At 48.4% G+C, this 27152-nt stretch overlaps 1 protein-coding gene across 1 annotated transcript in view; it reads left to right on the forward strand.

The window, feature by feature from the left end:
• The first annotated feature begins 2228 nt into the window (after positions 1-2228).
• The window catches only part of IGF2BP1 (insulin like growth factor 2 mRNA binding protein 1), a 35724-nt gene continuing 10800 nt past the window's right edge, over positions 2229-27152 (forward strand). Inside the window, exons 1-4 of the mRNA XM_006214181.4 lie at positions 2229-2706; positions 3890-3950; positions 24676-24724; positions 25261-25312. Of these exons, the coding sequence (XP_006214243.1) occupies positions 2532-2706; positions 3890-3950; positions 24676-24724; positions 25261-25312 (337 nt within the window). The 5' untranslated portion in view covers positions 2229-2531. The remainder of the gene's footprint in view (positions 2707-3889; positions 3951-24675; positions 24725-25260; positions 25313-27152) is intronic.

Raw genomic sequence — 27152 nt, forward strand, 5'->3', positions numbered from 1 at the left:
ACCGCCCACCCTCTTGGATAGAAAGCATCCTTTTTCTACTCAGCAACTAATAGCTTATAGTATTTTAATTTCCGTGAAACCACGGAAGGAAAAAAAATCACAAAAGTAAAAATCCGACAAACACGTGGCTGGCAAGAACAAAACGCGGATTTGGAGGGTGGGTTTTGAAGGTGGTGGAGATGGAGAAACCGAGTTGGAAGCCCTCCCCCACCCCCACGCCCAAGCCCCATTTCTTTTCTGTGAGCGGGGAAAACGGGGAGGGCGACAAAGGTGCAGCGTGTCGTCCTTTAACTCCCGACTTTTGAACGGTATAAAATCGTCTGCCAGAAGGGCGGTGCGCCGGAGTCGGAGTCGGAGTCGGCTCACTGACTCTGCAAACACAAAATAATAACAAGAAAAAAAAATCCAAGGCATTCATATCGGTGCAGCCAACACGTGTTGCGGAGTCGGCCCGGGCCGCAGGCGACTGAGACAATGGGGTCGGGGACCGGGAAAGGGAGAGTGACCCCCTTCCTCACCTGCCCTCGCAGCGCGCGTGCCCCCCGACAGAATTATTCCTCCCTCCCGCAGAACCCAGAGCAAAACCCGAGCTTCCGCCCAGTTCGGGGAGACTCTGGCATTACTGGGGGTCCGCCCCCCTTTCCTCGGTTAGCTGAGTAAAGGGGCTCCAGGGTCCCCGGGCCGCGCTCTCCACCACCCGCTGGCGCCGGCCCAGCCCCCGCCGCTAGAAACTCGCTGGCCTCGCTCGCCCCTCGGCCCGGGATCCCGGGTGCACATGGACCGCACGCCCGGTTCCGCGCCGCGTATCCGGGACTCCAAAACGCGAGGCCAACTGCCCCCTCCCCCACCGCCGAGACGGGGTGCGACCGCCCACGTGTCGCCCCTTGCCCAGTCGGGTCCGTCCCTCGGGCTCCCGGGGCCAGAGGATCCGGAACGAGTTGGTCAAAGGCGAGGGAAGGGACCAGGGCGGATCCGCTTCCCCCACCCTAGGCGGGCGGGGGAGGGGCCGCCGCCCCCTCCTCAGAGCAGAGCTCCCGCCCCTCGCTTCCCCGGGCGCCGAGCGGAAATTACCCCCTCCCCCCGCGAGTCTGACCTGGGGACGTGGGCGGGGCCTCGCTCTCGGCCCCCCGCCCTCGGCCCCTCTACCGCCTTCCCGCCCGGATCCAAATCCTGCACCCCAAACAAAGTTCCGAGACCCGGACCCAGCGCTGGGAAAGCTGCCGTCGCTGTCGTGGGTGGGGCGGGCGGAGGGGACTCCACCTGTCCGCCCCCGCGTCAGGGAGGGAGAAGGGGATCATTTGGATCTCCACCCTGTCACTCCCTCCCTGAGACCTCCCCCTTCGGTTAGCCCGGGTCTGCTCACGCGACCACTCCTCTTCCTTCTCTCCACCCCTCCCTCTCCCGGGGTCATCTTGGGCCGGAGCCGCGCTTTCCCTAGGACCCCGAGACGTTGTGGTTCAACAGCCGAACCCTGGGTGTGAGCCACCCTTTCTCCCGGGGGAATCCCGAAACATGATTTCCTGCGGATCCTCCGTTCCCAGCTGCGATCCCCGTGTTCCCAGCTTCCCGGTCCCGCGCTCGCAAGACCCCCCTAGGTCCTGGATTCCCCGAGGCGAGGGAGTCGCCTAGCGCTGGGGCTGGGAAGGCTGAGACACCCCCCCCCCTTAAAGATCTAGGAAAAAGCGCCTTTATTTTGAAATCACCGGCTCGCGCGACCCCCTCCTGAAGACCCCAGAGTCCTCGGCTTCTCTTTGTCTATCTCGGCCGTCCCCCGCCTGTCAGTCGCTAGCAGTTAGAGCTAGGGTAGGGTGGGCAAACTCCCCCCACCGCCGACCACTCGAATAAAAAATAACCATACATTTTACCCATCAAGAGGTGGGAGATTCTGATTCGGACCACCCTCCCCCAGCTAGGGCCCGGGTAGGGGGATGGGTGGGGGCGGGGCTCCTCCCTAGGGGCCAGATTCTTCTAAAGGGGAAGGGGGCGAGTAGAGCTTCGAGAAAGCGGACCCCACCCGTCCAGTTTACCCCAGGGGTGAATGGAGAGCAACCCCGGGGCGGGAGTTTGGAGGGCTGGGCCGGGTTGGAGGGCCGAAGGGCCTTGAGGCGTCGGGGGTCTTCCCCTGCAGGGTGGGTGGGGGCTTTCACCACGTGGCTTCGCCTTTTTTTTTTCCGCTCCATTTTTTTTCAAGTCGATTTTATTTAGAGGCGGCGCCAGGGCGGCCGCGGAGAAACGTGACACACCAGCCCTCTCGGAGGGGTTTCGGACAGAAGGGAAGGAGCCGCGCCGCGTCGTCCGCCTCCCAGCGCGCCGCGGGCACTTCTCCCGGGCCTCCCCGAACTCTCCCGCGACCTCTGCGCGCCCTCCGGCCGCCCCCCCGCCACCGCCCCGGCTCCGGACAACTTCAGGGGTAGGGTGCAAAGAAAGTTTGCGTCTGCTGCCGCCGCCTCCCGCCTCGGCCTAGGAGGCTCGCCGCCTGCGCCCGCCCGCTCGGCCTTGCCCGGGACCGCGTCCTGCCCGAGACCGCCACCATGAACAAGCTGTACATCGGCAATCTCAACGAGAGCGTGACCTCCGCGGACTTGGAGAAAGTGTTTGCGGAGCACAAGATCTCCTACAGCGGCCAGTTCTTGGTCAAATCCGGCTATGCCTTCGTGGACTGCCCGGACGAGCACTGGGCGATGAAAGCCATCGAAACTTTCTCCGGTAAGAGTGCACCCACCTCCCCGAAAAAACCACCGCGAAATCCCTGAACAACAGAGACCTGCTCCTCCTCTTTCCTCGTCCGCCAACTTCTCTGTCCCCGGCCTGTGGGGCTTGGCCTCGGAGCCGACTCCCACCCACCCCCTCCGACGCCCCCGCCGACCCCACGCTGGCTCCTCGTGCGGAAATATTCAGCTTCCCTCACCCCATCCTCCTAGTCTGAGATGAGGACCTGGGGGCTTTAGAGTGGTGACCCCCTTATCCCCCACCGACGGGGCGTTAGCCCCAGTGGCAGGGGTGGGGGGGACTCGCCACCGAGGTGACCCCCGTCTGGGCGTCTTTCTACGTTTTCCCCTCGGTGGCCGAGGCTGGACGCCCGCCCCCCTCCTCGCGCGTGAGCACCCTCTCCCCTTCCTCCGCCCTAGGCCTTGCCCAGCCGGGAAGGGGTCCCCGCTCCGCTTCTGATCTCCTAGGTTTCCGTGGGGACTGCAGCCTTCGGGCCCGACCTGAGAGGGACGGGGTCCCGCCTCCCGCCCAGGGCCTGGGGCTTGAGCCATTTTGATTTGAAAGTGGGGCGTGAGCGGGGTGGCGCGGCGGCGGCGGCGGCGGGTCGCCATGCTGCTTCCCGAGACGCTCAGGCTGGGCCGAGAGGCGCGCGCCGCGGCCGCCCGGGACCCTCCCCGCGGGGCCCCGCTCCGATCCCCCAGGGCCTCGTCTCCTGGCCGGCCCCGACAGGTGGCCGCCCCACCGCCCGAAGCTCTTCTCCCTGGCTCGACAGAAAAATAAAGTTTCATTCCGCACCGCCCCCCCCCCTCCAGCCATGCACTTTGGGAGAAACGGGGGGGCCCTTTCTGGGCCCCTTCTCGAACCCCACATCTGGGAGCCGTAAATGCAGCCGGCCACACAGACGCCCTCGCACCTCTTCCAAATCCGGCCCCCAGAGCGAGCCACCACTCAACTAGCCCCAGTGAAAGAACAAAACAAAAATTAAGAAAACACAATAATGAACGCATAGGGTCCACCATTCCCCGAGCGACCTTTTGCATCCGGCTGCGGAACCCACTACCTGGATTCCTAGGAAGAGCTCAGATCCCAGTAACTCCTGGATGAATACCTTTCTCCTTCCTTTTGCCGCCCCCCACTCCTGTTCAAGCTCTCATAGTGTCTTTTTCAATTTAATCTTTAGGGAAAGTGGAACTGCAAGGAAAACGCCTAGAGATTGAACACTCGGTTCCCAAAAAACAAAGGTAGGAGAGAGCTCTTCCCTGCGGAGACGGTCGGCCTGGGGGCACTGAGAGGCTGTGTTTAGGGGTCCATAGTGTCTCCAGTGGAAGAAACCCATTACTGGCCTTCCCACCCCCAACTCCGGATGTTGGGGGCAGGGAGGGAAGATTGGCTAAGATCTTGTAATGGGTGGTTTACAGCTTGTAAAAAAATAAGCTGGGGCTGGGGTGGGCTGAGAGATGTTACTTGGAGAAGTGAAGGGGAAAAAATCAATAGGGGAGAAACCTTGTGGAGTTTGTTCAAGATGTGTGGGATCACTTGTGGGGAAGCGAAAAAATCTTTAAAAGAGTTTAGACTCATGGACATTTCAGCAACTTCCTAGCAGGCCATTTTTTTCCCCACCATTCCTTCACCCTACTTCTTAAGTGAATTGTGGGGGGCTCCCCTTTGACTCCCTAGGGGAAGTGGAATGAGTTCCTGCCCCCAGAAGAATTCTATACTTTTGCTTTATTTATATTTCTGCAACAGGGAAGGACGTTATTTTTTCACAGACCCCTACCTCTAGTCACTCACATCACACGTCCTCCCTTCCCAACTGGATTTTGCAAATATGCTTTGGCTGTACTATCCTTTCCGAGCCCCCCACCCCCACTCCTTCAGTCCATTGTTACAAGGGGACCATCTGGGGTGAGAGCTTTGTGTTCAGGCTGTGAGCTGGGGCTCTTTGGAGGGTCTAGAACTCCCTGGATGAATGGTGTGTGTTTGTGTGTGTGTGTGTGTGACCCAATACCTTTCTGTCCTCACTTGAGCAAAGTGGGGAACCTCTATCATGCTATCATATTATCCCCAATTTTGATTCATGGTGGATTTCAAATCTTTCCTTGAACTGGGAAGTGTAAGAGCAGTCTTCTTGCTTTCTCAAATCTGACTTAAACATGTTGACAGTGCAGTTTTCTCATGCTGCAGCCCCCAGTAAATCTTTGATCCTCTCCTCCCTCTGTCCCCTCATTTCAACTGGAAACTTGCTGCATTTCAGAGTAGTCCCTGGCCTTTTCTGAGTGGCAAAGTGAAGGTGGGTGGCTATGCTCTTTTGGAGGCAGTTAAGAGGGTCTAGAAAGTTTAACCGGAGAGAAACTGTTCAGTGGTTTAGCCTGAGATATTTAAGTAACTTGGAAGTATTGTATCTATAGATGATCAATATGGCTTGTTACTATGTTTATAGAGCTTGTGATTTAACCTCAAGTGCTTGAAATACTGTTATTGGAAAGGCAATTAGTGTTAGGGATAAAGAGGCAATAAAATCAGAAGAAAGAAAAAAAGTCTTAATTATTATTTGGAAGCATCTCCTGGAGATGGGATAAGGGAAACATGTACACTGACATCAGTAGATTTATTGAGAAGGTTGTGGATATTTGAATTGAAAGCTGAGTGTTTGGAACATGTTGATGAGAAATAACCAGAAGAACTGGAATTCTGAAATATGTGGAATATTTTTCTTTTGCTCCAAAGGATGGTTTTAAATTTTAAAGGGAAGAAACTGAAAAGGAAGAAAATGGCAAAATGTTGATGAAATGGAACCCAAAACATTTATATTTTAATTTTCATGGTGCTCTGTATTTATGGATCTTTTTCCCTAAGCCATCTGCTTGCTTTAAAGCCATTTTTAGGCTCCTTCTCGTTCCCTCCAAAATGTATTACTCAGGGCTCCTTTGAGTTGGCAAGGGGTGGGGTTTGTGAGGAGTGGGTACAAAATCTTCCTTTCCACACCCAGATTCAATCTTTTGTGTTCTCCCCCTTCCTGAAATAATTTTTGAGCACATTGAGTCAGTTGTGTTTTGTTTTTTCCCTTGGGTAGTGGTAAGGCACTTCATTTTTCTAGGATGAATCAATTTTTGAAGTTTTAGGATTTAAAAAAAAGAAAGTTTGTTTTCATGAAGTAAAGTTTGCTCTATCATTTTGTGTTCTTTGAGGAAGCATGTTGTGGTATTTGTTTTTAGTCTGTCTGAAAAGTGTTTCTTTAGTTGGTTTGTTACTGGCTTTTTTAGTCTCGTGGATTTATAGAACAGGAACTAGTTGATTAACTATGATTAACATATTTTAAGCAAAATGAACAATGGTGCATATGTATTTTGTGTGTGTGTGTGTATATGTGTGTATATTGTTTTCACTCTTTAAAATAGAACTCTTGATGTGCTCAGTTCCAAATGAATTATGACTTTTAAACATTTCTAAGAGATTCTTAAAAACCTAGCAACCTAAATGTCCTGGGTTTTTTGTTGTTGTTGTTGTTGTTGTTTTAGAGGGGCATGTGAAATAAAAGATAATATGCTCAGTTACTTCTGAGCAGCCCTGATTTTGAAGTCTTAATATATTTTGTTTTACCTTGTGTCTATTTGATATAGAATTTGTTCCTTTTAAGTAAGAACTCAAGAGACTGAACATTATACATTTAAACTGAAAATAATTTGAATTTTTTAAATAGGCAACATTAAATTTCTCTGAGATCACCTTCCCAAATGTTCTTAGTCAGTGTTGGAATTTTGGTCAAGAGTTTCAGCTGTTGAAAATTTGTATATATTTACTGTCAAATATTAGGACAAAGGAGGAAAGCCAAAAGAATTTTAAGAACAGTAGTGGAAAGGGTTTGTAAATGTGTGGGTTTTTTTTTTTTTTAAAGACTCTTGAGCAGTTAAGAGGGTACCATATTGGTGAGACTTGTATTTTGGGAGAAAATACCTTAAATTCCTTAAAATTTCCCCAACTTTTGTTTCATTTGCCACTATGTGTACCTTTTTCTAGAGGAATGTGGCCTAAAGATAGCATACCTCCTGTCAAGTGTTGTCATCAAAGTAAAAGTTGTTGTTAAGAAAAAAATGAAGAAGTGTACCACATTTCTCTGGGTGAAATGTGTTCAAGTTAAAGACTTTGATTTCCTTAGGCAGGTTGATGGTTGTTTTCTCTGACTTCAAATGAGGTGGGCTAACACTTTCCTTTAAATTTCTAACTTAAAAATCACACAAAAATTGATCTCTGGACACAACTGTGAACACTCTCAGAAGAGAAAGTGTTCAAACTTTATTCTGATTATTCAGTTTAATTTTCTACTTAGCCACTTTAAAAATCTCTATGAAGGGATGTCTTGTAAATGACAAAAATATTTTTAGTTTTAAATGATTTGTAGAGACTCTGAAGAAATAATTGGATCACTACATATTTTCAAAACACAAAAATTTTGCCTTCAGAAATGGGTTTGCCTTTAAGGAAAATCGTTCTTTGGGGCTGAGAATAAATTATATGGGGGTTAAGAAACAACAACAAAGGAGAAAAAATACTAGATAGAGTGGGAGGATTTTCAGGCACTTTTGCTTTAGTGATTATAGCCAAAAGATACATCTGATGAGGTATTCAACAAGTTAGTTTAAAGTTGAAATAGTTTCTTACATTTACTGAAAAGATTTTCTTAATAATAGGTTTTTTGAATTTTAAACAAGTTTTAAAAAAAATCAGTTGGTTCTTCATTTTTCTGCACTGTTTGGAGGAATGGTGGAAATCAATTCACTCACCCCATTTTAGTTTTCACCTAGAAAGTAAATGTTAAAATTCATAAATTAAGTTTTCTTCACTGCTAGAGAAATCTTTAGCTTTTTATCATTTAGTGCTGTGTTTCAAGATGACTTTCCTAAGGACAGTGGTATTTGACTATCCTTTGGAAAAGTTGTAGGTTTATTTTCTACCCAAAGCAGAAAAAGACGAAATTTTACTCCAATGGTTTCTCAGATGGAGAACTTTGAGTAAAGTAGGGGAAGAATTGTAATTTCCCATCACTAATTTATTCAGAGTATAGTTAACTATTCCAAATGTAAAGTTTAAATGGCATAGATTTTGGTGGAACAAGAGCAAAACATTCTTATAATTATGTTTTAGACATGAAGTACATGACATTAGCCATTGGAAGAATCTTGATTCAAAGGTTCAGAGCTTCTAATCTTTTAAAATTACCTTAATATATGTCATTTGAATCACATTTTATGTGTTTAGGTACTTTTAAGGCTTATTTTTTGAGTTTATTTATTCTATACTTTAATGTGTATAATGTGTAAGAGCCAGTTGACAAAGACACCATTGAGATAGGCTAGTGAGTATAAAATTTTAAAACATTAAAAGTTTCAGGTTTAGTTAAGTGAAAAGAGGGAGACCAGTGAATGCTATTTGTAGAGGTTTAAGGATTTCTGTGTTGAAGAGATACGTATTGGTTATACCTGTGTTGATTTGTGTGTTGGGGGGGATGTTGGGGGGGTGGTTTCATTAAAATAGATGTATGAACCAAAGGCGTTTGAAGAACAGACATTTTGTCAGCTGTTAGAATTTAAATTCAGTCTAGTTCGCTCCCCATCCTCCTAAGATTCTTAAAATGTGGCTAATGCCTTCCAGAAAGTGCAGTTTAGATTTTGGGATGGGAGTGTTAGGGAGAGAAAAGAGGAGGAAAAAAGCAGCAGGGGAGACTGGAAAAATCAGACGAGTTAGTCCTGGGTTGGAAATTCCAGACGGGGGAAAAAAAAGAGAGAAAGAGAGATGGGGGTTGGGGTGGAGTGCCCGCTTCCCTTTTACAGAGGAGCGGCTGCAGGCGCACAGCCGCCCACGGGAGAGGGGGTCGCAGGCACCAGGTTTAGAAGACGGGTGGTAGATTCCGCCGAGGGCCAGGCGCTTTTGGCTTTCGGAGTTGCCTGCCTTCCCTTCGATTTTTCAAAACGCAGAGAAAGTCGCGGCGGCGCTGGAGGCGCTTCCTGGAGAGCCCGCGCCGGCCCCGCGGCCCTAGCCCGTCCCCGCCCGCGCGGCCCCGGCCCCAGCCCCAGCCCGGCCCCGGCCTCGCAATCTCTGCCCGCTCCGCGCCGGGCCCCCGCCCTCCTCCTCCTTTGAACCAGCCCCTGCCCGGGAACATCCGCAGGCCCGGGTCTCTGAGGAGGGCTTCCTTTCCCAGGGTCCCCGAGACCCCTGGCTGCGGCGCGCCGCCGACAGCCTCGCCTTGGTCCTGGGAGCCCCCAGATCCCAAACCTCGCCGCGGCTTCCCGGCCTCCTAGGACTTTTCCATTCTACGGCAAAAGCCAAAGGCCGGTGGGTAAATGTGGAGTGAAGAGGCAGAGGAGAGAGGAAGGGAGTGTGTCAGGGGAAAGTGGGAGGATGAGAGAGGTGGAGAGAAAATGGAGGTGCACGTAGCTGTTGCCCTCTCCCAGGAGCTGAGGCCCCTTGGCTAAGGGGCATAGAGTAATCTGTAATCCTCAGAAGATGGACTGTGTCCCCATGGCCCAAAGGCTGACTAAAACAATAACAAAGGGAGTAACAGTACCCAGAGAGTCTGTGATGGGTTTTATTTACTTTGTAAAAGGTTGACAACAGGTCTTCCGGTTGGCGGTTGGCGAGGCTTTGAAGATCTTTCTCAGGGTCTCAGCCAGTGTTTGACTCCATGTTAATGTAAAATTTGCATACCATTTCCACCTGTGCCAAGCCCCCACCTTTTTAAATGCCTGTCAAAACAAAATAAGATCTCAAAAAACGTAGACTCCAAGTGTATGCTCATTTGGTTATTGATAAAAGTTTGATTCATCTAGAAAATGATCATCCTGTGATAACACAAACCATTTCAAGGGTGTAGTGCCAGCAGAGAGATGGCCGGTCCTTAGTTTGCTAACTGCATTCTAGTAGGAGAACGTGGAGTTTGTTCAAAGAGGGCTCCGTACTTTTTAGTGGGTGCAAGGGGTCATCCTAGTATTGAACAAGCAGAGCCAGCTTTTTAAGACCTGCTTCTCCTTTGCAGCCAGTAGGTTTGCGATAAATAGGCATGGAATGAAGGAACAACAGGCTTGAACAAGCTTTCACCCTAAACCCAGACCACTGAAATAAAATGTGTGTTCATTATGGGTAAATCACAGGAGAAAAGTAGCTCTGGACCTCATCATTTTAATATAGTTGGAGAAAACCTGATTGCGAAACACTGAAATGTAACTGTACGCAGAACAAACACCAGCAGAAATGCAGTCCTAGTGCAGAAGTCCAGGCTTCCAGGATCTGATGTTCTGGTCATGTGGCAGAGAGCATGGTGACCCATCAGTACGGTGTTTGAATGAAATACAGAGCAAACAGCTGGGTGAGTAAAACAATTTTTGACTGGATTGTCCAGATACTTCCAAGGCTCCTAAGGACAAGTTTGATTATTAGACAAGTGACATTTTGGTGGCTAAAGGTATTTAAGTGACCTGTCAGGGTGGGTGGGGATTTTGCTCCTGGTTTAGGGGGAGGGTTGTGGATAAACTCTCTCTTAGGAGACAGAAATGGAGGATCCCTTCATTTTCCCTTGCTCTCTGCAACGTATCTGTTTTGTGGATTTTAGTCAATCCTCTCAACATTTCTTTAGGAAAAGTGGGTTAAGGAAGTCTTCAATTTTTATTCATTTTGAGTTAGTTTCAGTTTAAAAATTAGTTCTTCATCCAGATGTTTTGGCCACTTGAAATGGAAAATGTTAAGTCTGAGTGAATTTTGATTGGATAGTTTAGTTGATTGGATATAGTTAGACTTTTTCAGAGGAGAAATCAGAGAATTTAGAAATTAGAAAAAGTTTTGTGTCAAGGTTGTTTGTGGAGTCTGAGTTCTTTGGCAACAGGAGCAGGGAGGTCAGAAATCATTTTCGGAATTCTTGAGGCTCAAGGAGGGAGGAAGTTCTATTAGGTCAGAGTCTCATGACCTCCCCTAGGTCCCTCACTCAGTCCAACAGGAGTGTGGAGGAAAGGTCCTTCCAGGAGAGTTCAGTGCTCAAAAACAAGAGCTTTGTAGTCAGGCAATGACTGGGAAACTGGAAAAGTTACTTAACCTTCTTAAACCTGAATTGCTTTAACTGTCAACTGGTGCTCTTACATATTAGCTGTTATTGTTACTGTTTTAGAGGTGGACCACTGCCTCCTGTCTTTGGACTGTGTAACAGCTTGGTATGTGTCTAAGGCGGTAGGTAGGGTGTTCAAGTATGTGAATATGGCTTGTATTTTACATGGAACAATGATGGGTGGGCATGTTGAAGGGGATTTGTGTGCAGGATACTTTTGATAAGCTGTATGCTGAAAGAAAAGGCCACTTTTTGGGAGAGGGAGATGAAGCTCATCAGGGCAAACCCCCAAGAGCCCCGAGATACAGACCCAACCGCCATGTCTCTTAACCATCCTCTCGATGGCTTGGAGAGATCGGGCAAGCATAGTGGAGAATGCTGCTGATTTTTCCTTAGGAGAATGGGCCATATATTCCACTTGTTGATGCCCTCTACCTGGGCCAGGTTCCTAGCTGAAATTTCATACTTTGGGGCTACTGTCAAAGGTACATGGAGGGTGGGGACATTGGTGAGAGAGGAACTACCATAATTCTGCAGGTAAGGTAGGTGTGGTAAGAATTCAGGATGAAGGGGACTGTGTGAGTCCCCTTGAGCTCTGAGGAAGGAAGAAATGAGCAGCTTCCCCACCTAGTGAGAGATGGGCATGTTTGACTTGATACTCTTTCTGCTCTTGCTTAAGCTAACAAAGTAGGCATTCAGGAGCTGGGGATCCCTGGATCCCTCCGAAGTGACTACATATGTTGCTCTCCTTCTTGTGTCCTCTTAGATGGCAAAGCCACAGTGATCCCAGTTTCTCTCCTTGGTCTGGAAACAGCTCCCAAAGGTGTGCTCAGATCCCGCTTTCCTGTCCACTTCCTTTCTTCAGCCCTCCCTGCCCGAAGGGTGCAAACTCATATACCCTCAGGCCTATAGCCCCTTTGCACATCTCAGATCAGGGAATGAGGGTTGAACCTTCTCTTAGTGGAGTGGGGAGGGGAATGGCTTCCAACCCGGATGTGGTTTTTGGTCATTTAACAGGCTTGTGACTTTAATCAGTTAGTATAATGGGTTTTACAATTAGTTTTTGCAGAGTGATGTGTGTTGTCTCTTTTCTGGAGTGCCATTTGGGATTGCTTGGGGCTCGTCGACTTTCCATTAGGTACTCCGAGAAGGAGAAAATGAGCCGGGACAGGAACTAAAGTGGGCTGTTGGGTGGAGTAAACTTGCTGAGGATATCTATTCAGGGTTAGACATATTTATGCTACTTCCTCCTCCAGGTCTCTAAGTTGCTTGGGAGGAGAAGTCCAACTGTAATAGAGAGCAGTTGCTTTGGCAGGATTTGGAGACAGAACCCTAAATTAAAGGGCAAAGATGATCCTTCACAGACGTGGCTGTTGGTGGCTGCAGCCAGTGTGTTCTGAGTGAGGACTAGATGTAATAGGATGTTGGCTGGGGAGGCATCAGGATTCGGAAGAATAATTTCTTCACTGCTCCAGCGTGTCCACTCCAGCAACTTTTTATTAAATGTAGAAGGAGAGAAAACCTAGCTGACTGATGTTATTTTATCTAGAGGGTTTTCCTGCCAATGTGTATAACCATTTGATTCAAAGCTGTCGCTGCTGACTTTTTAGAATAGGGTGGAATGACATCGGTCCAGAATAAGCCGTGGGAGGCAAGAGGTGGGATAAAACGATCTTCGCAAACCTCATTTATCTCTGGGAGATCATCTTTCTTCCACTTTCCAACCCGAATGAGTGTCCTTTAAACCTCTGACTAGAAGAGGAATGATGCCTACCTAGCCCCAAGCTCCTTTGCTCTCTTCAAAACATTACCTGGTCCACCACTTTAGCCTAGGTATGTGTGTGGGAGGTCTTGCCACTCAGTCATTGGCCATTTAGGGGTGGGGTTATGATTTTTAAAAATACCTATTTACAACTAAATCATGTAAGAAAATATTGAACATGGTGTAGACATCTGGGGTAGCTTGCATATTGCTGAAGAGCTTGGCACCGCTAGTCATGCATTCATTCATGCATGCACGCACCCACTTATTTTTTATCTATTCGGAGTCTATTATTGTATGACATGCCCTCTGCCAGGTATTAGAAACCCAATGAAGAACAAGCAAAAGACCTGGGTCTTACAGTGGAAATGCAAAGAAATATAGTTTATCAGTTCATTTTTCTCAAGAAGCTTTTTAGATTTTCTCCTCTATCCTTGCTATTTAAAAATTTTTTTTTAGGTTTAATTTAAAAAATTTAATTTTGAAATTAAAAAAATTTAAAATAGTATGAAATAATTTATTAAAATAGTTTTATGTAGGAAAAGAAGCATACAGTAAAACTTAACCATTGTAACCATTTTTAAGTTTACAGTTCAGTGGTATTGAGAACATTCGCCTTGGTGAGCAACCATCCTCTCCGTTCATCTCTAGAACTCTTTTCATCTTACAAGATTGAAACTCTGTACCCAGTAAACCCATTCCCACCTCCCTCCGGCCATATTTAAAGCATTGCCAGTTTTGCTGCTTCTTACATGGTGGTCACCACCTCATCCTATGTAAAAACGGGAGTCTTTGCATGACCCCTGTGCTGAATTAAATATTTCTTGGGTTTTTATTTAGCATTATTGGGTCTTTTTCAGGGCAGGAAAGGGAGACACATTGGGGGAGGGAGCCACACAAAAGAGGTACAAGATAACATTCCTGCCCTCCAGCATTTTCACTTTAGATCCAGGAAAAGCAGAGGCCAAGAGACTATGGACTGAAATGGGAAGCAGAGGATAGGCAGGAAAAATAGGAATGGATTAAGGAGAGCACTGTGGACAGACAGGGAGGGAAGTCTGGGAAGACAACTCTTCTGGAAGAGAGGGGTGGCATCCTAGCAGGGAGAGGCTCTCAGATGGGTATGGCAGATGTCCTTTTTTATTTCCCTTATCGAGTGTCTTCTTTGCTCCAGAGCTCTGTGTAATGTGATGTGGGTCAAAAGATGAGTGATTCCTTCTGCAATTATAGGGAGCATTTATTGGTATCTGCTCAGAGCAAGGCAGTGTTCCTCCACTGAATCTTCCCAAGAACCCTGCAGGTGTAGTCTTCACTCTGCAGAAGAAGCTGAAGCTCTCAGTGGTTACAGTTAACTTAGCCAAGGTCATACCTTGAATAAGCAGGAGTGCTGGGATTCAAACCCAGGCCTTTCCACCTTCAAGGCTGAGCTCTCTTAAAAGGTGGGAACAAGTGATCCTCTTACACTCAGAGAAGTTGAGTGTTTTGGGGGCGAGCATAAAGTTAGCAAATAAAAACATCCCCAATATTAATTTCTTTTTGCTCTGAGCCTCCTTCCTCCGCAGGTGTTTCGTATCTGCTTTGCATTTTATTTTCCTCTCACTGTTTGGATTTTCAGGCAATCTTGAGTGGCTGAAGAAAACAAAGTTCTCCCCTTGTCTGGGCAGCTCTGATGGGAACTGTTAATTCTGCTCTTGGAATGAAAAACCCACAGAAAGAGGGCTGAAGGAAGTGGAGAAGGACTTGAGTGGTTTTAAGATTCAGGTGTCGATCTCAGCTTGCCCTTCCCCGGATATGTACTCTGTGGGATCTGGGATCAGTATCTTCCTGGCCCTTGATTCCTCATCTGAAACCTCCCAACTCCACAAACCCCACGAAATAAGCTGAATAGGTAATTTGAGTTCTAAGAGCCTCCATCCTTTGGCATTCTTGTGGATACCAGGGCTGGATCCTTCGGCTGATTTTTTTCTCCCTCTTTCTCCTTTTCCTTTTGTTTGGGTTCAAACCTGGGGAAAATGGGAGGTTAGGGGGAAGGGCAGGGATCCGAGTCGCTTCCCCTCCCATCCCCCCTCCTCCTAGCAGGAAGGGACAAAGAGTTGACCTTTGTTACAAGCCTACAGGATCATAATTCATAGCTCATACATGTTTTTGAGGAGCAAGAACCAGGAGCAGACTTCGGGTGTGACACTTGCTGGCTAGTGTCAACTTGGGACTGGTCATTTAACCTCTGAGCCTTCTTTGAACTGCAGACTGGAAATAAAAATATTCTCAAACTTATGTGGTTTAGAGGCTCAAATCAACCTCTTGTGTTCATAGGAGAGTAGGTGTAAAGACGTACACTGTAAACCCTAAAGTACCGTGTAAACGTGAGTTAGTAATAAGATTATCGTTAATTGATGACACCCCAAGAGCGCAGACAAAGAAGGTCATTCGCACCCCCAAACAAATGCCCTGCTCTGCATAGAGGTGTGACTCTTTGATTATAAATTTTCTGTGGCGGCTCCCAGAACGCCCCGGGAGGAGGGTCTTTTCTCTGTAGGCCCAGAAGGCCCCTTCGGTCCGCAACCCCAGCCCACCCGACCCCACCCCGCTCCCAGGCCTCAGTTCCTGCCTTCTCAGTGGGAGGCCTCCCGGCCCGGGTCCTGCCTCCTCCCACAGCCCAGCCGAGGTCTCTAAGGAATGCCGCCTCCCGGGCCATTTTCTCCCCTCCAGCTTCTGCGGCCCCACTTCCAGCCCCCTCCCGGCCCCCTACCCTCAACCGGTTCCCACTTAAATGCTTGCAGGCCTGTTTGCAGGCGGGAAGCCCCCTCCCCCACAGGACCACCTCAGTCACAGCCCTGACCACAGGGAGGTCGGGTCTGGATTTACTAAAGGACCCCGGAGGGGGAGCCTGCCCCTCGCTGGCTGCCTGGCTCGCTGATGGGGTCGGGTTTCGGCCGGTGGCTCTGGAGAGAGAGACAAAGGGCAAAGTCCTGGTCCCCACCCCCACCCGGCAGCCCCCGGCGTGTGTCCCCTCCCCCTCCGGGCCCTGCGCGGGTAGCCCGGGCCCCCCGGGCCGGGTGGGACCGGCTGGGGTGAGTCGGGATGCCGAGGGGTTTCTGGCGGCCGAACATTCTAGGCTGCCGGGCCCTGCAGCGGAAGGGGGTCCCGGGGGCATCCTCTGTTCCCCTCCGTGTGCTCTGCCAACTCGGCCCACCCAGCGGCCTGGGTGGGAGGGTGAGCGCTCAGCTTTCCCTGGTGAGGTGAGAGGGGCTGGGGGAAGGGGCGGCCCACGTGGGGCACAGGCCCGGCGACGCCAGCCCGGCCGCTCAGCTGCTCAGCCCTTCTCAATTGCCCGTTCATGAGGGCTCCCCTCCTCCCCCCCAGCTGCTGCCAGCCCTCCCCCACCCTCAGCTGCTGCCGCCCTTCCCAGGCACCTCTTTCTCAGTTGCCCTGCCCGCGCCTGCTTTCCACTGTCCATCGTGAAAGGCTGTATTCGCCGCCCTAGGTCCCCTTGGCTGTTAGAGACCTGGCCCCTGCTCCTGGTCAAGGACGGCTGGGAACCGCTTTGGATGGTGCCTGGAGAACGCCCCAGCAGAACCCTGGGCTGGGGAGAAGGGCCTCTACAGAAAGGGCATTTTGCTGCTGCAAAAGCCAGAGCAGAACTCACGATGGGAATCCATGTCAGAGGAGAGTTGTTCTGATGAAGAACTGCACCCACTAGAAAGAAACACCAGCTTCCAGAAGTTTCCAGCCACCAACAGGTCTGTGTTGGCAGCTGGAGGGGAGACATGAATTACTGGAGGTTGTTAACCTCATTTTGGAGGGACCCAACCAGAGCTCCTTTACACTAATAGGGTAAATTATTGTAAAATGTGTACCAGGATAGTCTCATCCTTTCCCAGGGAACACTATTGATTCCAAGAATTGCTCTAACCCCGCTAGGGTCTTTCAGTGTGAATTGTGAGTTGCAGAAGACTGACTGAGGGTGGTCTTTGCTTCTGAGAGCTTTGCTTCGAAATTCTAGCCTTCAGCTACGCTCTCCAAGCTTGCTCTCTCTCCTCAGAAGACACTCAACCTGTCTCCGTTTCCCAGGCATGCCCCATAATGCTTTCCATGGAGTATCAGCTCCATCCTCAGCCAGATCTCTGGGCCCCAGAGTGCCAGACCTTTTGCCCTGAAGCTTTCTGGAGAGATGCTGACATCTCCACTGGGCAGTGAGAGCTAAACCAACCTCTCTTTCCAGCCCCTCTTCACCCACCTTTCCCTCTGTCAGAGCGGATTAACCACCCCAACCCTAAGGGAAGATCCTGGAAACACTTATCTCTGCCAGCCAGAGAAGGATGGTGAGCAGTGTCCACAACAGTTAACTTCTTGCCCATACCATGGCTGCCTCCTCCAGCCAGGTTGCACTGCTTACACTGTGTCACCTCTTCTGTTTGTCCCCATGAGTCATTCATTCGGATGGTTTCTTCACACCCCCTGCTTCACACTGTAGAACTCTGGAGGCCAGCTCTGGCTCTAGGAAACCCTCAGGTGAAAGAGCACTGAGAGCATGGTAGAGGGAGGGAGTGGGTGGAGGGAGGGAGTGGCAGTTGGCCCAGGCCAACTTGGAATTTGTCTGGAAAGAGCTCCGCAGTCTGAGCTCCTGTTTTGGCTTCCTCTGGCACTGCCCAGATGGGCAAGAAAAAAAACTGTGGGCTCTCTTGTCAAACCATTTATTTCCGAGATGAGTGAATTGAGTCGAGTAGTCCTCTGTTGCCTGCTCTCATACACCGGGTACCACTTTCGCACTCTACGACTCACTCAGCTGTGCACTCCTGCCTATCCCAAACTGAGATGAAATTTTGCAAGACGAGATTTTTGATGACGACACTATTTCCTTGCTAACAAATCTCTCTGACAGTCATCCAGCCGTATTATAGTGTAGTTAGCTCTTCTGCAAGTTAAATCCTGTGCCCAAATTGGAGCCGCATGCAGTAAAAGCCAGTTGGCACGCACTTAGCCATACAGAATATGGGCATTTTTCCTGCTGCTGACATCGGGGCTATACACGCTTCTGCTGTGTTAACACTTCTTGTCAGAGAGAAAGAAGTGAGGTTGGGTGCCTGAGAGGAGAGCTGAGTTCTAGTCCTACCTCAGAGTTGCCAAGTCTTTCCTTTTCTTGAGCCTCTGTTTCTTGATCTATAAAATGAGGGTGTCTGTTAAGGACCCTCTCAGGCCTCAGTATATGAATCTGATTTCCTTCAACTGGAACTTCCTATTCCCAGGTTAGTGCGTGTGTGTATATATATGTGTGTGTGTGTGTATATATATGTGTGTGTGCATGCACATATGTGTCTTGGTAAGAAGCCTAGTGATTCGCCCTCTTCTTCCCTGACTTCAGGTGGGCCAGGAGCATATTAACCGCAATACAAGAGCCTTCCAAGGAGGAGGAATAGGGTTCAGCCCAGAGCCTCTCCTTTTCTTCTTGCCTGTGCTAAACGTTAGCTCAGGAGCACACGTGCGTGTGTGCCACGTACATTTAAAAGGCCACATTCATGGGACCACAGATACATTCTAGTGGTGTCCCTGCCTTCTAGACCCCTCGTGTACTCTGACTCTTTCCTTGGTGGTGGCATCAGTTCGGCCTGGTCCTGCACCTTCCCGTAGATCAGTGTTTTCCTTTCCAGCCCCTCCCCTGTCCGTCAACCCACCCGACTGCCCGCCTGTCTGGCTGCCCTGCCTCTGGATCAGCCTGGCACAGAGCCCTGGGCACTGGGCCAGCTCCTCCTCCCCTCCCCGGCCCCGCCCCCTTTCTCAGCTACTGCCCTGCTTGGAGCGTGCCAGGTCCGCCCCCTTTAGAAGCTTTCCTAGACAATTACTTTTTTTTCCACCTCTCCACCCTACAGGGATAAGGAGGAGGCAGGGTGGGGAGGAAGGACTAGGTCAGTGGTGATCTTATGGAAAGGGCAGAGGTTGGCACATTAGGACATCTTTGATGTGTGATTTCCAGCTGGGATGGAGCCAGCTTTGGGGGGTGCTTCTCCGGTGTCAGCCGTATGGTACTCTCTTGTTGAGAAGTCAACAGGATCACCCACTGCTGAAGGGATACTGTGGCCAGCCCAGCTTCACAACCCAGTTAACTTTGTCCATTCTCTTCTCCCATCCTAACCAAACTGGGGTCCCCTGCTGGACTGTAAACTCCATGAGAGCAGGAGGCTTGCCTGGCTTCTTCATCCCTCCATGCTCTGCACTGCAGCACAGTGCCCTGCACTGTCCAATAGAAACGTGATGCAAGCCACACACGTGTCAATTTTCTAATGGCCACATTAAAAAGGAAAAGAGTGAAATTAATATAAAAGATTAATTCAAAAGTTCTAAAAGTCAATTCAAAGGATTATTAGTTCAACATGTAATCAATATAAATAAGAAATGAGATAGTTTACTTTTGGGGGCAGGGTACTAAGTTTTAGGAATCAAGTGTGTATTTTAATTCACTGTTAGAGCCTGTCTCAATTCATATGCTGAATTTTCATTGGAAATACTGAAACTGTATTTAAAGTTCATAAAATTTACAGAAGAAAATGTTAAATTATATATAAACACTTGAAATTAAATAAAAATTCAGTTCTCAGTTGCTGTAGCCACATTTGAAATGCTCAGTAGCCACATTTCTCTTGTTGAGGAGTGGCAACTGTCGTGTGAACAGCGCAGGCCCAGTGCATAGTAGGTGCCAAAAAAATCTAGAATGAATGACTCCAGCAGTTGAGCACCAGAAACCACAAGGAAAGTCATGATAGTGAGCTCCTTGACTGCTGATTGGAATTAAAAGAGCATTGTGCTACCACAAGTTTGAAAAATCTTGTTGCTTGCTCTTTTAAAATAGCCGAGTAATACCCCCAACCCCATCCCCGGTTAAGCTTAGTTTACTAATTGCCTTGGGCTAGTTTCTTCCCACCTATTTGAGGAGATTCCTGCAGGCTTGAGTGCACTTCATCCCCATCAATGGGGACAAAGTGAAAACCCGTGGATTTGTGAGAGGGTGTCTTAACTTTGGGCTATAGATGGATTCCAAAGCTTTCATTAACCCCTGAAATCTTGAAATTGTGTGCAGAATGTTTGGATTTTTCTGGTGGAGGGTGTTCTTTGGATCATATTTCCTAATGGAAACCAAGTCTCCAAAAAAAGGGTGCGGGGTTAAGAAGCACTTATTCAGACCATTAGGGCACAGAAAATTATTCTGAGTGTATCACTGTAGGTGAATCAGGGTTGATCCCTGTCAGAGGACACAAGACCCAGTAAAGTGGACTAATCTTAGAGAGCTGAGGGCCTGACTTGCCCAAGATCACACATCCTGCTAGTCAGAGAATCATGGCCTGGGGGAGGAGTGGAGGTGAAGGGTCTGCTCTGGAGATTCTGGTTTAATCCTAGTTCTCTGGAGAGATGAAAGTCCAGGTATGACTCCTGGTAGGGGCCTTTGGGGGTTGGGCCCCAAGCTTGAAAAGATTTCCAGAACCTACTGTTGCCTCTTTCCTTCTCAGACTGGCTCGCTCCACTCTGGTTTAAAGGAACTCTTCCCTCTAGGGAGGAGTGAGGCTACCTCCATGATGCAAGGCGGTACCCTACCCTCTGGGAGTGAGGGTGGGAAGAGGAAGGAGCTGAATTGCTAAGAACACTCCCTAGGGCAGTTTTTAGCTGTCCTCCCGACGCCCTGGAACATGTTCCCAGTGTGCATCCTGCCATCAGGGGAGGCCCCCTTCTGAGAAGGGTCCCATCTGTTTGTCTGTCTTCTCCTCCTTCCACAGGACCTCAGGCCCATCCTCTCTGCCCCAAGAAGGCTCCTCACCAGGGCTTGGATTCTTGCTAATAAAACACCAAGAGAAAAACCTTATTGGCTTAGACCCATAATTTACAACCTGTCGTGCCTTTAAAACTGGCTGAACTAAAATTACCTTTTTTAAAAAAAGTTTTTTGTTGTGGGGGGGAAAAAAACCACTTTGAAAAGTGAAGAGGATAATTTAATAAATCTCCCATGTATCCACCATCTAGCTTTAAAAATTACCAAATCATATCCAGTCTGTATTCATTTCCCCAAACCCTGATTTATTTTAAAGCAAATCCTAGACATGTCATTTTATCTGTAACTATTTAGGTTTGTATTTCTAAAACAAGCTGAAAATCTGTATGATTTCTAAAAATTAACAATTAATAGGATCAAATATCTAGTTAGTGTTCAGTAACCACAGAAGCATTTTTCAGCTAACTATGGACATACGCACCTTCAGGAATTGCAGGTGGGATGTTCTGACTTACTGAAGTGCAGCGCCCACTCAGCAGGTCCGCTGTTCACTATTTTGTGTGAACCTTGAGGATTTTAATTTGTCCACAGGCCAAAATTTGACTGTATTTTGGCAAAGGCTTCTGTCTCCTTTCTACCATCCAAAAGGCAGCACAGGGGACAATGCAGAGAGCCTGGAACCTTTGGGTTCAAACACTGGCTCTGGCTCTTGGAACCTGCGTGACTTGTCGAAGATACTCAGCTCCTCATTCTCAGGGCCCTGGTTGCCAAGGTCATGAGTGATGGGAGGCTTCTTAAAGGTGCTAAATCTCAGAGCTTGTTATCTGCTAAGCACTCCTCAAATGTTAGGTTCTTCCTTAATTGAACTGTTTTCCTTCCCTTTCAGTCTAAGTCAGTGACACTTCTTTAAAAAGGTGAAAAGGACGGGAGCTTCCTGCCCTGGGAGAACTCCCAGCCATGCTTCCGGGTGCCCAGCTCCCGCGCTTCCTGAGTCTCTTGCTTTCCTGCTTAACTCCTTAGGCTGTTGCACAGATGCTCCCTTCCTCCCTCCCTCCCTCTGGTCTCTCCTGGAATCTGCTCTGGGCTTGAAGAATGGTCACTTGGTCCCTGTGGCCCTTGTGTCCCCTGCTTGTCTCCAGCAGCATTAGAGGCGTATCCCCTGTGATGGCTCTGTTTTTAGGGAGCTGCCCCAGGGCCTGGTAACTACCCTGCTGGTCAGGGCAAGCCAGGGGGTCAGAAGCCACAGGGTGCTGGCATCCAGGAAAATAATTAGGCTGGTTCAACGACTGCCTTCATTGCCAGGGACTGGAGGCTTCGTTCTTTCACTCAACAGGTTTATCAGCTCTGGGGGTAGGTGGGCGGTGGCTTGTGAGCCTCTGGGAGTTCTCTTGCTTTTCTGAACAATGGGTGTTGGGGTTTAGGCCCTGCTAGGAGTGTCATGCCTTATTACCTGTAGGGCAAAGGCTCCACTAAAACCTAGTGGAAGCCGATTCCCTGGAGTGCTGGAGGGGCCCTTTGGTTGTCACAGGGAGGTGGAGGTGTGGGGGTGGGACTCCAGGTGTGCTGTTTCCCACGGTCTCCCCACAGTGCAGAAGCCTAACCATTTTACTATCACACGGCTCATTGTCAGCCCTGCCAGCTTCTTCCCCGGCTAGTTTGGACACCTGCAGGCTCCTGGGGACCAGGACAGTGACTGAGCACCAAGGCATGGTAGGCACCCTGCCTGCGTTAAGCCCTCCCAAAAGCCCTGTCAACTTTTCATAGGAGGAAAGTAAGGTACTGAGCAAAGAAGTAGCAATCGGGGTCTCTTAGCTTCCATCCTGATCCTCTAAGCCCGCAGCACACTGCCCTGGCCCAGCTCCCACCGGCCATCACTGGGCATCCAGAGATGCTTGTAAGGTGAACGAGTTACCTGGAGGGTTCTGGAAGGGAGTGCGGGGTACAGTTCCCAACATGGCCCCATATGTTTTGGGCCTGAAAGAAATTAGGTAGCACCGTACTTAATAGAAACCAGGCCAAGGGCTTAAAAGACAAAAGGTTCTTCATGGCCTTTGTTGTGTGTTTGTCAGGGCTGGGGGCTCTGCTGAAAGGCGGTTTGGAGGCCTGAAGGGGCCTGGCTTGGGTTCCCAGGATTGGGTGTGTGTGCCCTAGAGGCGAGTCTCTGCCTATTGGGGGTGGGGGCGGGCTGCCAGGATGTCTTTCCTTTCATTGGTTGGGTGTCCCTGCCCTCCTCCCCCTCCTCCTGGAACATTCCAGACATTCCAGACTGCCATGGCTTTCAGGATATGGATTAACATCCCGAACTGAGATTTGATTTCACCACCCCATCCCCTCCCAACTCCTCCCTACCCAGAAAAGAAAGCCCCTAAAACTGCGAGTTTCAGTAGGAAAAGGATATTTTTGACCTTTGACCTGAGGTTACAGTGAACTTTGGCAGGCGGCTGCTTTAAGCCTTTACTGGTTTGAACTCCCAGGAAGACAGCCGCCCACCTCCCTGCTGTCCTTCCAGAAGAGTTCATTCAGGGGGAGGTCCTCCCTTAGCTTGGTTGAGCCCTGTTACTAGCATTGAGGGAGATCAGTGTTCCCTTCCGATGGTGTAATCATCTCTTCAGTTTTCCAAGAGTTTGGCTTTCATTGTGAGGGTCCCTGAATTTCTTTGCCCATTCCATCACAATCTCACATGAGTTGTGTGGAAAATCCCAAACACCATGTCATTGCACACGCCATGGGGCTCCCTCTTGACCAGTGAATTGGATCCCAAGCAGCTGGCCTGCTGTGGGACCCGAGGACCTGAACCTGGACTTGTTCTGACCCTTGCTCTTTTATCCTTACATCTTTAGATGAGGTTCATCAACCAACCGAAGTAGAGCGCATGGACATAGCTTCTCTCCAACCCTCATGCTGCTTTTCCCTTAAGTTAGTTCAACCCAGGAAAAGCTTTCATTAGTGTATTTCACTGATAAAGTCTTTCCACCCTCAAAGCTGCAGAGCTAGAAGGGATCTTAAAGACTCTTCTGTTTCCATTTTACATCCGAAGACACTTGGTCAGAGGAATGAAGTGAGTGAGCTGGCCAAGAGGACAGAGCAAAGATCGAAGCATTTACAGCTAGAGCATCTCTTCCCTTGCTCCCGTGTGTTTTCAGCACCCCTTCCCCTCATTTGGCAAGAGCTGACAGGGGCCCTGTTACCTATCACCCAGGAGACCTGAAGCTTGAGTGGCTTCGTCAGCACAGCTGATCAAGGGCAGTTTTAAGGGCTAGAACCGAACTTTCTTGCTTCCTAGTTTCATTTTCTTTCCCACCACTAGAATTTTGTTGAACCATGTCCCTGAACTAAGAGTTTGTGATCAAGGATATGCAAAGGCATAAGTGACAGTTGACCCAACGCAGATCAAGTCAATTGAAATGTTTTAAGCCCAGGGATTAGGTCATTGATTTGGGTGGTGAGCAGTTAATTGCTGTGGGAGTCAACCTTGCACCTGAAAGTCTTCTTCAGGGGAAATTACTCAGGGAAAGAGGCATTTGAAAGATGAGGAGAAACTAGTAAACTGGGAGGAGGGAAGGTGGTGGTCACGATGCTGGGTTGTGTGTTAATCACTCTACCTTTATATCCACAGATGCCTGTCATTATACTTTTAAGTACTTACTCCAGGCTCTTTGCTAAGCTTTTGATAATATTATCTAACATCACTTTATACCTCCCTGTGAATAGGTATTATCCCTGTTTTACAAAGGAGAAAACTGAGCCTCAAAGAAGTTAAATAACCTTTTAAAGATCAGTGCTATTAAGTGGAGCAGAGTTTTAAATCCATATCTGTACAAAGAAAGAATTTAGCTGCTGCCTGTTATCCCGCTGTAATTTGTTTGCATATGTGTTTCCCCTAAGAAATTGTGAGCACCTTCAGGCCAAGTACTTTGTCTGTTTTGTTTATCATTATGCCCCGAACATGTAGCGCAAAGTCCAGCATGAAGTAGGCACCAGGTAAAAAGGTATCAGATTAATGATTCATGTGATAATTCATGTTGCTAGCTTTGTATTCCTAGAGCCTGAAACACAGTGGGTGGTAATAGATGGTTACTGGGTGAGAAACCTAAGAGAGAGAAACAAAGCCAATGTGATTTGGGGGGATTATGTTATCCTAGTCTTAGGACATCTGATTTTGGCATTTCTATGTATGGCAGCACTGATAAAATTTTGAGTGAGGCACCCCTACACCAGATCTCTGTTCTCAAAGGTTATCATTCTTAGACTCTGAGACTTTGATGTTGAGCAGAAGGTAGGAAGATAAAGACCGGGACAAGAATGACAGGCCCCTAAAGTATCCAGAGCTGTCATTGATTCTGTCCTCTCTCATTTCAGGAGTCGGAAAATACAGATCCGAAATATTCCACCCCAGCTTCGATGGGAAGTAAGTTAACTGGGGGAAATTCTCAATGGCCCGGGATTGTGGAGACTGGGAAGGAAGTCTGGGCCAGCCTGAGTTGGCAAGGATGGTTGGGGAGGTGTCCTGGTGGTTTGGGGCTGGGCCAGAGATGCTAGTGGTGCTGAGGGGAGGTTGACTGGATCTCATCCTTAACCCGAGACTGCCAGTGCTAGTCCTTTGGGATGTCCCTGTTGGGGGAGGCATTAGGGAGGTGGGAAGGGTTTCCCCAAACCCCAAACCTAGTGATGAGGAGGGATGAGTTAGGGACCCAGGTGGCACAGGTCTGCTTCCAAAAAGGCCCTTAAGTGCCTTTTTGAGCTCAAGTATATTCTGCAAAGAAACCCCCCATAGGTCACTACCATCGTTAGTACCCTGGAAAGGCAAACTGAGCAGAGAGCAGTGCTCCAGCCACCAAAGGCTCTGCTCATGCCCCAGTGCTTTGGGGTGAGAGGTGTCCAGGGGTGGCTGTGTGGGTCCCTGGGATGCTCAGAGAAGCCTTATTCCCTTCTCCCTGCTCCCAGGTACTGGACAGCCTGCTTGCTCAGTATGGGACAGTAGAGAACTGTGAGCAAGGTAAGAGTGGGCAGACGAGGTGGTGCGGTGGAGGGGTGGGTGCTGGAGGAGTTTGCGGGATCTGCTCTCCTTCGTTATCCATTACCACATCTCCCTGGAACACCAGAAGAAGAGAGCCAGGATGCGGAGTGGAGGGAAGTACACTGGAGTGCGGACCTGGACTTGTGGTCCCAGCTTTGGTGCTGCTGCTCATCTCTGCAACGGGTGTCTTCTCTGTTTAATCAGAAAATCAACAAAGTCACTCATTTCCAACATGGGGTCCCCAGGCTCCTGGGCCAACCAAAGTAGATTTTAGAAATAGATTAAGGGTGAAAATTATTCGTCTGCAGCCCTTTAAAGAAAAGCTTCACGATTCTTCTTTTTTTTTTAAAGTGGAATAATCACTGGTTGTCTCTTATTTTTGGAGGAAATGAGCTGAAATAAATTTGGAGTGGTTTTGATTGGACATAAAGTAGAGCTTTGTAATTAAGTAGACAAAATACAATTGGAGTTTGCAAATCTTTAAGAAACCGTTTTAGATAAGATTTAAATATTCATCTCCAAATTCTTTGTGGAAAGGGGCAAGCTGTAAATCATTATAAATGATTAAAATATTTGCCAGCACAAAGGTGTGAGGTGCTGAATCAATCAAACAGGTTCTCTCCTCTGACCCTGTTGCTTGCCTTTTATCATAAATGCCAGGACACAACTGGAAGCATTGATAACCATTGCCCAGTCCCGCACACAGGTTAGACTGACAGCTAAGTTACTCCTGGCAATGGTTGGGAACACATGGGTAGCCCCCCTGGGGGGCCCAGCAGGCTCACCCCGGAGCTATAACACCCCGATCCTCAGGGGAGAGGACAGAATGGGTTTGATCTTGTAACAATGAAGACTTCTAGTCTGCTCAAGTGTTGCTTTCTAAGCAAAGTGTTTTCCATCCACCCTACATGAAATTGGACCTCTTACCGCCACCTCCTTTAACCCTGATTTGTATTTCTCCACAGCGTTTAACCACATGTTACTTTTTTTCAGGGAGAGAGTGACTTTATTTTTATTTTGTTGAAGTATAGTTGACTTATATTAGTTTCAGATTATAGCATAGTGATTCAGTATTTACGGATCATGCTCCTTTCAATGTTATTACACGATAGTGGCTATAATTTTCTGTGTTATACATATATCCTTGTTGCTTCTCTTTTTTATACATAGTGGTTTGTATCACTTAATCCCATACCCCAGTGTGCCCCCTCCTCCCCCCACTTGGTACCATTAGTTTGTGTGTCTGTTTCTGTTTTGCATATACATTTTTTTAGATTCCACATATAGGTGATAACATACAGTATTTGTCTGACTTACTTCGCTAAGTATAATATTCTGTAGGTCCATTCCCATTCCTACAAAAGGCAGAATTCCATTCTTTCTTACAGCTAACGTTCCATGTCTTATACTTTTTTAATATTCTGTAGAATTACAGGATCTGCTTATTATACTTACTGCTATCTCTTCCTAGTCAAATGTGCTCCATGCAGGCAGAAGTTTGTCGGTTTTATTCATTACTGTATTTCCATTTAACTGGAAGAGAATTCTTGCAGAATCTTCCTCTCCACTGATATGGGAGAACTCTACTGATGAGGCCAGAAGGGCTGAGAGTGGTCTGCATTGAGGTTTTGTGGCCACGTGCCTTTATCTTCAAGTGTTGTGGGAGCAGGGGCTTTATTGTCAGTGTCGCCACACCAGGGCTGAGCAGGCCAAGGGGATCCAAAATCACAAGGCAGTGATGCATAAGACAGAAGTTAATTTTATTAATTCAAAATGGGAAGACTGTGTGCCCAGATCAACTGGAATTCTAGTGTCCAAC

Source organism: Vicugna pacos, chromosome 16, assembly GCF_048564905.1.
Source record: "Vicugna pacos chromosome 16, VicPac4, whole genome shotgun sequence".
NCBI lineage: Eukaryota > Metazoa > Chordata > Mammalia > Artiodactyla > Camelidae > Vicugna > Vicugna pacos.